Source organism: Coturnix japonica, chromosome 11 (genome assembly GCF_054131305.1).
Source record: "Coturnix japonica strain WE chromosome 11, WE-NBRP24, whole genome shotgun sequence".
Classification (NCBI taxonomy): domain Eukaryota; kingdom Metazoa; phylum Chordata; class Aves; order Galliformes; family Phasianidae; genus Coturnix; species Coturnix japonica.
The window spans coordinates 26,745,356-26,757,379 of NC_140673.1; the positions used below are offsets into that span (position 1 = coordinate 26,745,356).

The 12,024-nt window shown below is 43.9% G+C and overlaps 1 protein-coding gene across 15 annotated transcripts in view; it reads left to right on the forward strand.

Annotated features, from left to right (window-relative positions):
* The window catches only part of PATJ (PATJ crumbs cell polarity complex component), a 137,257-nt gene that overhangs the window by 78,404 nt on the left and 46,829 nt on the right, over positions 1–12,024 (forward strand). For all 15 annotated transcript variants that reach the window (XM_015870721.2, XM_085511639.1, XM_015870718.2 and 12 more), the window contains 2 exons: positions 4,355–4,551; positions 11,576–11,667. In XM_015870721.2, the coding sequence (XP_015726207.2) occupies positions 4,355–4,551; positions 11,576–11,667 (289 nt within the window). The remainder of the gene's footprint in view (positions 1–4,354; positions 4,552–11,575; positions 11,668–12,024) is intronic.

Below are 12,024 nucleotides of genomic sequence, written 5' to 3' on the forward strand. Positions count from 1 at the left end.
TTGCAGAGTTTAAGAAAGCGTTACAGAAATCATCTTCTGTCTGTCAATTCGGAGCTTATGAAAACAGATGAGTGCATCACTTTTGAGATAAGGTTTGAAAAACTGTCTGCCTCCTTGGAGCTCAATAGAGGGCTAGTGGGAAGATTAAAACAATAAGCTTATTATATTATTAGTAGTGGGAGAATTCTAAACCCCATTTGTTCAATTACGGTCCCTTAAAATATGCTTATTTAGGTTCTTGTAAATTGTAATCAGTAAATTAGACACGCTGCCCTCACAGCTTGAGGGTTAGCTTTCAAGGGACTTCCTACTTCTTTCTTTTTTTTTAATGTTTATAGTGAAATGAAGAAGGGAATTAGTTGTTTGATATGCAGAGCTGGCTCTGTTGGAGGATGCTGGCTGCATTCTGATGCTTATCTTTACTAAAGCAGAACCAGCAGCCGTGGTGCTGCAGCACTGCTGCCTCAGTCTGTGGCCGGGTTATGTGCTATGTGATAGAAGATGGTAGCTGAAACCATTACAGTGAATGCAGTCTGTTAAATGAGACCATGGTAAAGTCTCCGAAAGGCGGCATACGTTGCTAGCAGTTATCTGAGGCAACACAAAAGGAATGGAAAATGCTCGGCATCACCTTTTATATACGAATCTCATCTGTCATTTCTTTTTGCGGTGCATCCCTCAGCCCCCTGTTTCTTCCCCCTCTTCTTTGCCTGAGCAGGTTTAATATTGAGTGTTTGATACTAACACCAATCATCCGGCTGAGTCATCCAGAGCTGTTTCTTTTCCTCTTTTTCACCTCTCTAGATGGACTCTAATTTGCATCACGCAGAGGCACCGTTTTCAAAAGATCTCCCTCTCCCTTTCAGCTCATTTAGCTGAAGATTTCGGCAGGTTTGGGCAACAGGCTCCCCAGCCTTCTGCAATGCTTTGTATTTCTTTTCAATTTAAAGAGCCTCTTGCCTTCCTGGGAAGCTGAGTCTGTTTTTTTTCAGCGCAGATAAAACGTGCATTTGTTGCAGTACTACATCATGCAAACTGCAATATCCTGACCATACCTTTCCCATTTATTTCTTCTATCTCTCTGTTTAATATAGTAGGAATAGTGGCTGAATCGGGGAAACATATGCAGCAGCATAACAGTATATTGTTTGAAAGCAGTTGTCTTCCATTTCCAGGGCTTCTCTTTGGAAATGTAATTGTCTGCTAATGGAACTGGGGAATGTTATTGTGGGAGTGATGGCTGCAGTGTGCCCGTGCTTTTAGTTCTCATCATGTCTGCTCAGTATTTCTGAAGTAACAGGATCCAACCATGGCTGGTTAAATACGGGTGCTGTGTTTGCAGAAGTTGTGATAGTTGTGTTGTCGCCGATGGTGGAAACCGCTCGGCGCAGCGCCGGCACAAAGCACTGCGTCCCATGTGTACAGCAGTAACAACAGAATTACAATTGCCTTGTGTAAGGGATCTGGTAATGAAGGCAGATAATGGGATTCTTTGCAAAAGCAGATGCTAACTGGCTCCCCAGTGCTAGGCAGAGAGCTGGAAAGCAATACCAGCTGGAAGGGGGGGTGCAGCTGAAAAAGGCATTAAAAAGAAGATGCCTTAGATGCACGTTTGTTTAAGCAGTAAATACTTGTTTTAAATAATCTTATGAGATTCTTATTAGGAGGCAAACTGAGAATATGATTCCGGCATGATAGAAGTCAGCTGAGTGCCCAAAGGAGATCTGTGTGCAGACTGGATGAACATCGCTACAGCAGTGCTGGGAGCAGACCCTGCTGCTGCTTGAGGATGGGACAGTGTGCCCAGTGCGTGGAGATCCAGCTCTAGAGGTGGAGTGACCCTGCTTGTCCCTGCACGTCACCATGTGCACGCCTGCGGTGTCTCCTGTGATGCTGTGCATCGTGCCCTCCTGCCAGGCTGGCAGCAGGATGCAGAGGGGACTGCTGGCAGCTGGAGTGCTGCCCGGACACATGCAGGCACATCAGGGCCTTCCCTGGGGCTGCCTCATCGCAGGCAGTTGCCCTGCCTACTACTTTTTGGAGAACTAAAGCTCACTTAGTGCTAGGATGGAGTAGGAACGTACACGTACTTCTGAGCCACTGGCATTTTTCCCAAGTGGGAAGACAGACTGTGCCACCCAGCAGAGGAAGCCCTGCAGAGCTTACAGGTGCATTACGCTTCGCTGACAGTGTACTTGTAGAATCTTGCTGTGCTCTGAGCAAATGGAATTGAAATGTGCTGCCCATGTCAGCAGCATCCCTCTCTTGTCCACAGAATTGTGTTCTCCAAGAAAACTTAGTTCTGCTGCTGTCCTCTTCTTATGACTAGGAAACACCTAACCTGCCTGGGTTGCTGCCCAGCTGTGGTAGGCAAGAAGCAGCTGGGTGGCCATCAGGGCTGGGCTTGGCTTAATGGCAACAGAAGGTGAAACTGGTGGTGAGAACAGAACAACAGAACGTGCGTGGCTCTGCTCACATCTGCTGCACTTCCACCAGCATCATTTTGAGACCTTCCTCACTTGCTGCTTTCAGGCAGGAGACATCCTGCATTCCAAGCAGGAAAATAACACTTTCAAAATGTGAGTAGCAAATCACTCCCTTAATTACATTTTGACCCCATTAGTTTGGAAATATATTAAAGAGCCACGCAGCTGCACAGGTTACTGTTTAATGCAGTTCTATGAACTTTTAGCATATAATTGATAGTAACAAGCGAGGTTTCTAATTTGTTATGATATTCTGATTTTGTGCAGACCTCTGTAGGGCTTTACAAGTTCAGCTCTCTGGGGATAATGTCTAACCTAAAAGCCATGCCTCCCAGGCTTTTAGGCTCAGGCCACCGGGGTTTTGAGCAAGGCAGGAAGATGCCCATAAATACAGCAGCAGGAGAGTTGGTTTTTTGCTATACTGCCTAGAGCATGAGGGATGCCCTGGGGTGCAAATGAGCTGGAGGTGGGAGCGTGTTCCTCTGTCTGTGCTGAACTGGAAGGGCTGCTGAAGCTGGAAATCATCTGAAAGGACCCTGAGAGCAGAGCTGGGATTGCACGGTCACCCAGCAGCCTGCACGTGGGCTGTGTTGTGCTCTCCTCTACTTTGTCCTCTTCCTTCCAGCTTTTGTTCACTTTGGGATGCTTCCCTCTCACCTTCTCCAGCTCCTTCCCCTCTTCTGTGTTGTCATGGAAACGTGCTTAAATCATGCTATTGAAATGTGCTTCCCTGCGGTGGAATGGTAATAGCTAATATTGGTCTTGCAGCTGCTGACTCAGGGATATGGCTGGGCATGTAATATCTCTTCTAGCTCTCCTTAATGCATAATGCAGCAGTTTCTTTCACCTTGGGCTTCATACTGAAGGTGATCCCCAGTCACAGCAAAACACAGCGATCTGCATTTATAAAGCATGGCCCCGGCCATAAGGTGGGATGCAGCTGGGGCTGGGGAGCTGCCTTTCAGAGTTGCAGAGGATCATCAGACAGACAAAAAATGACCCTTACTGTGTGTGTAAGCACAAGTAACAAATGTTTGTCTGCCAGCGCTGAAAAGAGAAGACATTCAAGTTGAACTGTCAGCGAACTCGGTTCCACAGGCACACATCGTGCTCCAAATAACTCTGTATTGCATTCTGTCACAGAAATGGTTGAAATGTAGATGAAAGACAAGTAACTGCTTTAGTATCATTTAAAAACATCATCATTCATGGGGCATTGCCACTGACATCTGCTTTGAGTAATTATCTGTGCAGCAGCACATAAAGGTACGCAGAGCATTGTGAGCATATTCCTGAACCACCAGAAGAAGCACAACAGAAAGGTGTATTTTGAGATGCGACATTGCAGTATGTCTGTAATGGAGGCTCTTCAGCTGCCTGCACTGCTTAATTAACCAGCTGCAACTTTGAGAGTTGCCTGAAATTGATAGTTTTATAAGGTAAATTTGGGGTGACATCGGGATTCCTTCATCTCCCCTCTTTTCAAAACATTCTTGTTTCAGAAGCAGCCGGTTGTATAAATAAAGCAGCTTTATTTATTGTATAAATAAAGCAGCAAACAACTCCTGTTTGGCAGTGTTCTCTGGCAGTACTGGTGATACGGAGACAACTGGGTGGTTTGCTGTAGTCCTTAGTCACCCAGGCTAAAGTTGAGCAACTAAAAGCAGTCTGTTGTCTCTGTGATGTGAGCTGTGGAGGGAACGCAAGGGTTAGGTACATCGTATGTCATTCCACATTCTGTGCTGGAGAAGACCTCTTAAAATATAGATACTGAGAAGCCATCTATTTCTAGCATGTTTCTGTGTGCCCTTGAGCATCTACATGTGAGTTATTTAGTCTTGTAACTTCATGTTTCTTGACATTTGCAGAAAAGATCAGGCAACGATATGCAGATCTACCAGGAGAGCTGCACATTATCGAGCTTGAGAAAGACAAAAATGGGCTTGGGCTGAGCCTTGCTGGCAACAAAGACCGATCTCGTATGAGCATCTTTGTAGTTGGTATCAATCCAGATGGACCTGCAGGACGGGATGGAAGGATGCATATTGGTGATGAACTTCTAGAGGTGAGTGTTTCCTTTAACTATTAAATAAGGTTCATATGGCGAGAGGGAGAGGCATATGTGAGGCTATCATTTGAACCTTAAATAAGGAAATAAAGCCTGCAAGTGGAATTAGGTGGCTGAGGGAAGGAACTGCACTGATTTATGCCAACTGAGAACTTGGCCTTTGGCAGGTAAATGTGTTCTCAGCAAAACAAAAATCATTGGTCTGTGAAAACTAATGTCTTGTCAGCGAGGTCTGTGCTCTCAGCATGTTCACAAGCTACGCACGGTGAGGGACTGTTGAAAGGCAGGCAGAGAATAGTAAATCTGTCCTTGTAGTGCCTGTGTGGTTTTGCAAGAAAATTCACACCTTACATTTAAAAAACAAAACAAAAATCTGAACACCCTCAAAGTTACCATGTGTGTTTTTGCAGATGACAGAGATATCCCCCATTCTGAAAATAAGATGAAATCTCACTCTGTAATCTGTTTCGTTCTGGTGTAACTTAGAATGCTTATTTTCTTTAGTCACATCTGACACAAGGTCACGCGCAAAGCAGGAGAGCTCAGCAGCAAGCAGGGTATTCTGTCTTCTTTTTTTGCTCCTTCCTTCATTTTGGATGGATTTCCTGTACCTCGTGATTTTTGGCTGTTGCAAAACAACACTTTTCTGCAGTACCTGCAGTGGTTTCCGGGATCATGATTTCTTCAGCAGCTTAAAAAATTAACCATCGTTGGGGATCTTTCCTTTCTAAGGAAGCCTTCACTGAAGACCAGGTATACGGTGGCCCACTGCTATCCATGGGTGGTGATTTCTGATCTTTCAGCAGCTCACTGTGGCATCAGAGAACCAACAATTTCCTCACGTTTCTTGACTTGAGAAAAAGCAATTGGAATGCATGGGGATACCTTGGGAGCAATCAGAAATCTCTAAGCATTTGTCATTTTCCAGCAGTTCTATAATTATGGGTTTTCAATACACACGGTTCAAGAAAGGCTTGTCTTGCTATAATAGCACCATCTGAGGTTTATTTTCTTTTCAAGTGTGATGAATGGCATGCAGGTCTGTACCTTGCTGAAGTAATGCAGGTAAATGACTTTCTCCTTCAAACTAGTTTTCTTTCCCTGGCACCTGATTCTAATAGTTGTAAAAAGTCAAATTGTTGAATTCTGGCTATACAGCAATTGGAAGGCACCACTTTGCTCTGTGTATGCCATAGAAGAGGTAGTTAAGGAAAGACATGAAAGAGCTTTTCATATCGATGCACTTCCTTACAAAGAAGGATCCACAGAGGTTTCCTTGTATCTCATGAGCTATTCCTCGTGGCGTGTGTTTGATCTCATGTTAAATATTGCTGTGCTTGAAAGATGCACCATCTGTGATTAATCACATGTACCTCGAGGCTCAGGATTTACATGCGTGAGCCATGTTGTGAGTAGCATTTCCAAAAGCGCTGCATTGCCCTCCTTCCTTCCCCTGCCAAGATGGAGATAAAATGTTGTTTTTCTTCCGTAGGAAAAGAAAAAAGAGAGACATTTGCTGTCTCATTTCAAATAAACCGCAGTTCAAAGTTTCAGTAACTGCTTTTCTCAGTGAACTTTGCCATCAAATGGGAGGTGTGTCACTGGTGGGCAGAAGTGCGGTTAGTTGTGTGAAAGGATGTGGTGATCTCATTCTGGTCCCTGGTGGGTACGTATCCCGTGGCAAAACATCCTGCACTACAAAGAAAAGGGCTGCGCATTACTCATGTGCAGACGTCTCGTGTTCACACCGGTGGTCAATCGTTCACGGCTCTGTTTTTTTGCCCTTTAAAAGCATTTCAGTGTTACATGTGAGCAGCACTGAAATGAAACTAACGGGCGCTTACACTGGCAGAGTCTGTTTCTCCAGCTACAGGCTTAGAGTTCGGCTATGAGTACAGTCTTTAGGTGCTGAAGGGCTCCTATGGTTCCTTGCCTGTTGCTCTGGAAGCAAATTCTGTTCCCTGGGGTGTTGCTTCCCTGCATGGCTCTGCCTGCAGGCTGACTGTTGTCCTCTGATAGGAAGCTTTGGGGCTTGGCAAGCACTTGGTAGCATTTGAAGCCATTTTCCCCAAATCATCATCTGTTTGTCAGCAGGTAAATGACCCTCTGCTCTTTTCCAGTGGTATGTTTTAAATATCCTTATAGCTGCGCCTCAGATTGCACATAAGTTTTGAGTCTTAAGTGATGTACTTTGGGTGGCTGTGCCATTGGAGGGAGATGGTGCTATCATCTCTCATGGAGAAAACGTAGTCAGGGCAGAATTTGCACCCTGCACAGAGTAATGTATTTTTAACATGATGCAAGTTGTGCTGATCTGTTTTTTTTTTCCAAGCAGAGATGCCATCTGTAATGCCCCTGCCTGGCCTGCAGCTCATGCAGGTGTCTGCACTGCGTGCTGCCTTGGGGTGCTGAGCCCTACTGCTCTGAGTGCCGCAGGCTCTGCCCTTCTGCTTCATGTTATTCACTCTGAATAACCCACCCTAGGACTGTTGTCATCATTGTCGTTCAGTGTCAACTGTGTTCTATTAACAGAGCAACCTGCATGGAGCCCTGTTGTGCTGAGTTACCGATGTTAGGATTCTCTGCCTCTCTTCTGGTCCTGCTTATTTTGCTGGAATGGGGCAGCAGATAGGAGGAAGCAGTTCTCCTGGTTGTGTAGCACAAGGAGGATGCAGCTCTTCTGGAAGGAGCCACCTTCAAGCAGCTGTGCTTGAGGCAATTCATGGTAGTGCTGTGTTGGTGGTACCTCAGAGCCAGAGGGATTTCAGGCTGGATGCTTCTCCTGGGATTTTGTTTAAGAATCTTAGATAAATGGAAGTGATGCCAAAATAACACATCAGATATGTCAGTTTTTTACCCAAACAAATGAGCTGTCCAGACAAAGCCATGTCACTTCTGTCTTAGAATGGGGACAGGTTGGTGTTTTACTCTCTTCATTTGTTGTGGGGTTTATAATTACTTTGGATTGGGCCAAGCAGCACCACCTGTCAAAAGTGACAATAACTGAACATGGGAAGAAGGGCTCTCCCATAAGAAAAACCCTGAATGATTAACTCAAGTGGTGACCTTCTAAACTCCTACTTACAGGACAGCACTCACAACTCCCTGAAGGTAACAGCAGAACTATAGCATCATCTTGGCCTTTTGTATCAGGATGCCACTGCTTTTCACAAGAGCTTTACATCTAGGCTATCAGTGGAGGTTAGTGCTGCAAGGCGACTATTGATGCTGAAGGGTGAAGCTTCCTGGGCAGATGTAAACCCCCCAAGTTTGTGTTCCCCTTCCAGGAGAAATCTGGGAAAGAGAAAAAAATTCATGTTCCAAACAGCATTTTTCCTTTCCACTGTTTTCCTTCTGCCGATTGCTTTGGTTTTGGGTGTATTTGATAAGAAACTTTTGGAAATTATTCCTGTTGTTTCAGAGAACCTGATTAAATCTCAGAATGTTTCGATTCCTGTGGTTAGAGGGAATCCCATGCATTGTTACAAAGGAATCATAATTCCAGGAGGCTTTGCCAGTTCCTTTGCTGGCTTTGGGATATTGTCTGACTTGAATTTCATAAAAATCTGATGATACCCGTTTTATTGGTTTTCATTTCTGCCGCATAGTAAAAAACAGTGCTCCTTTTAAAACACCCATATTTAATGTTTCTCCTCTATAAAATTTGAGAAGCAAACAATTGAGTTTTTTTAAATGTCTTTCTCTTAACTTGGAAGTTCAGATTTCTTGGTGTTTGTGTGTGAAACTGTAAAACAAAGCTGTATGCATGGGATATGTGATAAAAACCCACTGTAGGCTTGTGCTGGGCTTATCAGGGATGGAACTTAATTCCATCCTGATCTGACCTTGTATCTGTAGTGCGCTCATGGCTTTCTCTCTGCTCTCCTGTCTTTCCATGAAGTTATGTAAAGAGGCACTTAACAAGGAGTTGAGGCTTAGATCTGTTTGTTCTTTTTCATAGAATCGTATCCCAAGTTGGAAGGGAACCATAAAGATCATCAAGTCCAACCCCTTTTCATGGAACCATAGAATGCTCAGGTTGGAAGCGACCCCAGGGATTATCAATTCCAACCCCCCATCACAGGCAGGGCCACCAACCTCCCTATCTGATATTAGACCAGGCTGCCCAGGGCACCATCCAGCCTGGTCCTGAACACCTCCAGGGATGGGGCATCCACAGTCTCTCTGGGCAGCAGTTGCAGCACCTCACCACTCTCAGTCAAAAACTTGTCCAACATCCAATCTAAATCTCCTGTCCTCTAGTCTGAAACCATTCGCCCTTGTGCTATCACTGTCTATCTGCATAAAAAGTTGTTTTTTCTCATGTTTATAAACTCCCTTTAAATATTGTAAGGCCACAATGCGGTCAGCCCACAGCTTTCTCTTCTGTTTGGTCAAACCTTTGTTATTCTTTTCTAATCTTAAACAGAGGAGTGAAACTCAGACAGATGGCATTTGACTCGTGGAGCACTCTTTAGTTGGTCCTTTATTTAATTTGTAAGATTAAAATGGTGCTGCTGCTGAAATCCTGGATGTTCTTTTTTTGTTTTATTTAAGGAAGCTTTTGTGCTTTGCTCTTCGTTGTGGTATCTGAACCTGGAGTATCACTGATTGACTTTGCAAAAGAAAGTGACCTTTTAACGAATATATATATATGCATTTATATAACAAATCCTGGCTGTAATTGCTGTGTGGAACAGTCCAAAACCTTGCAGAGATATATTACTTTGATTACCCTTTCATTCTGGTATAATTAAATAATTATAACTTACAGACCTAGCTCAGAGCTAATTAAATTTTGGACTATTTGATATATCTACTGAATAGCATTAATTTAGCTGGAGTAAAGACTATAAATTTTCATTGAAGAAGCCTGCTGTTTCAATAAATTGATGGTAATGTAACTAAATACAAACAATTAGTAAGGCATCCAGCATTCCCAGCAAATAACTTCTTTGAGGGACTTGGAGAAATGATGTCACTAAACATGCAGGAAGGTGAAGCTCAGCCTGGGTTTCCTTTGTGCCCCAGGTCCTGAGCTGGACATGGGCTGGAAGTTGTTTGCAGGTCAGTCTATGTGAATAATCAAGCACTGGGGATACGATTCTTGTGCTCATGTTGGTTATTGAACTGCTGACACAAGGCCGCAAGGCTGGCGGGTTGTTTCTTCATTGGGTAAAAAATTCTTCTAAGAACACAAAGCCTAAATCCAACACAAACATTTCCAGTAATGAGAAGCCCTGCTGTAATCGCTGGTAAATTGTTCCTGGGGTCCATTATCCTTATTGTTTTAAGCAGCATTGGTGTATCAAATGTGAATGTAAATATTATGTTGTAAAGGAAGAGTGGGAGGAAAAGACAAAGGGTTCCCATGGAGCGGGCTGCTCGCTTTGGGGGGTGTGGGATTGCTGCAGCACAGAGGTGCACTAATCCAATCAAGATGCTCCCAGTGAGGTTTTTTGACAGCTACGTGATATATGCTACTCATCTCAATGTCATCTTTTGTCTCTTCTTAAACAAAATAGAAATGGGGCCTTGGATTAGTTTCCTTATTCATATTGTTTTCTTCTTCATCTGGAACAGAGTAGCTGCTCGTGTAAAGAAATGCTTTGCCTTGAGTTTGGTAGCAAGCAGGTAAAAATTGTTCTTCCACAAAGTTGTGTTACCTTTATGTTTATTCCAGTCTGAGCTGTCAGAGTTGGAGACTGATCCATTTATCCTCACCTGCCTGTGTGTTTGGTTCGGCTTAGTTCTAAACCTGAAAACCATCAGGATGTTTGAGGGTTTTGTCAGCCTTTTTGACACAGCCTTCTTTTTGCCATGGTGCTCAGCACAGCTTTTCCTTCATTTCCATTTGGTGTGGTACATCTGGCTGCCTTGTGCTCTGCTTACAGCCTTTGTGGCTCCTCTTTGCCATCAGGTCAGCACCTTCAGAGTGCCAGCAGGCAGGGACGGGAGGGGGGCTGGGTCATGGGGGTGCACCAAGCTGCGGGGAGGTTAATGAAACACTTCCAGTGTTACACCACAGGTGACCTTTGAGATAGGATACCAAGTATGCTTTCAGTTCATCTCGGAGCTGCCGTTGTGATTGTCCAGGTGCCACTTGCTGAGCTTTGCAATGGAAGACAGCAGGCACCTTATTTGTCTCAAATTGGGAAAGGGCTTCTGTTCTCCTGCAGACAAGAGTCCTGAAGGCCGTGGGTGGGTTGAAGGCTGTGGGAGGTGTTGAAGGCTATGCTGTTTCCCCATGAAAACTAGAGGTTTGGCTCACACTCAGAAGTGACATCCAAAGCAGTACATGGTGTTTGTTGCAGTGGTTAAGTGTTTGATTGTTCACAGCAAAAGTAACATGGTCTATTCTGAAATTGTCCTTTCTGTCTCATCTAACTCCTGAACTGCTGGTTACCTGCAGGTGAGCATTAAATAGCATTAAATTAGCTCTGCACTGGTTGCTCTTTTATATCAGTCTAGAATAAAATGCGGAACACTTTGCTGCTAATACAGTGGTTTCTCCTTTGGTTATATTGGAGTCAATTATGTTGAAAATTTAATATCTTAAAAATCAGTTCTGCAATTCTATGGTCCGTCCTGGAATCAGCAGGAGAAGGAGGTTGAGCTTGAAATCTAAGTAGTGCCTGTCTTTCAAAAGGAACGATGAGAAGCCTGATATAGAAGGTGTTAGTGTTGCTTCTGAGCTGCAGATTCCTCCTCCTGTGGCTGGCTGATGGTGACAGCCATTGTTGTTTCCTTGTCATACAGTGTTTCTGCAGTAGAGCTGTGGCCAAAAGGGGCTTTTAGTGCCTCAACACCAGTGTTTCTGTCTCACCAGCACTATGCAGATAGGTTTATCTACCAGTACTTCTCTAGTATTTCTGTCAGTAAAGGCTCAGAAGGTTTGTGATTTGTGTTTCACCACCCAAGCATCCTGCCTCCTTGTCCTGTGCCTTGGTGGTATAAATTAAAACAACGCATACTTCTTTTGGAACTCTATTTACATGAAATTTTTGTTTCCTCTGAACAGATAAACAATCAGATATTGTATGGAAGAAGTCATCAGAATGCCTCTGCAATAATTAAGACTGCCCCGTCAAAGGTCAAGCTAGTTTTCATACGGTAAGAACAGTTCTCATCATTTGTTCATACTTTAGCCTATTCTGTTACTTATCTGCATGTATAACTAACCTATTCAGCCTGTTCAGAAACTGCTGAACTTACTCAGTTCTCTGTGGAATGAAATAAAGCTTTTCCTTAACTATTCATCTCAGGGCTGCTGAAGGTCCAACATTAATATATTGGACCTTCATGAATGCCTCTGTTCCAGCAGTGGCTTCTATTGGCACTATCAACCATTCCAGTTTATTAATGTGGTCTTCCCACCAGTGTATACATCATAGTTGATATTGTTTTATATCCTTTGCTCATACTCGGCTTACCTGTGAACAATGTAATAATCTGTGGATGAATGCATAT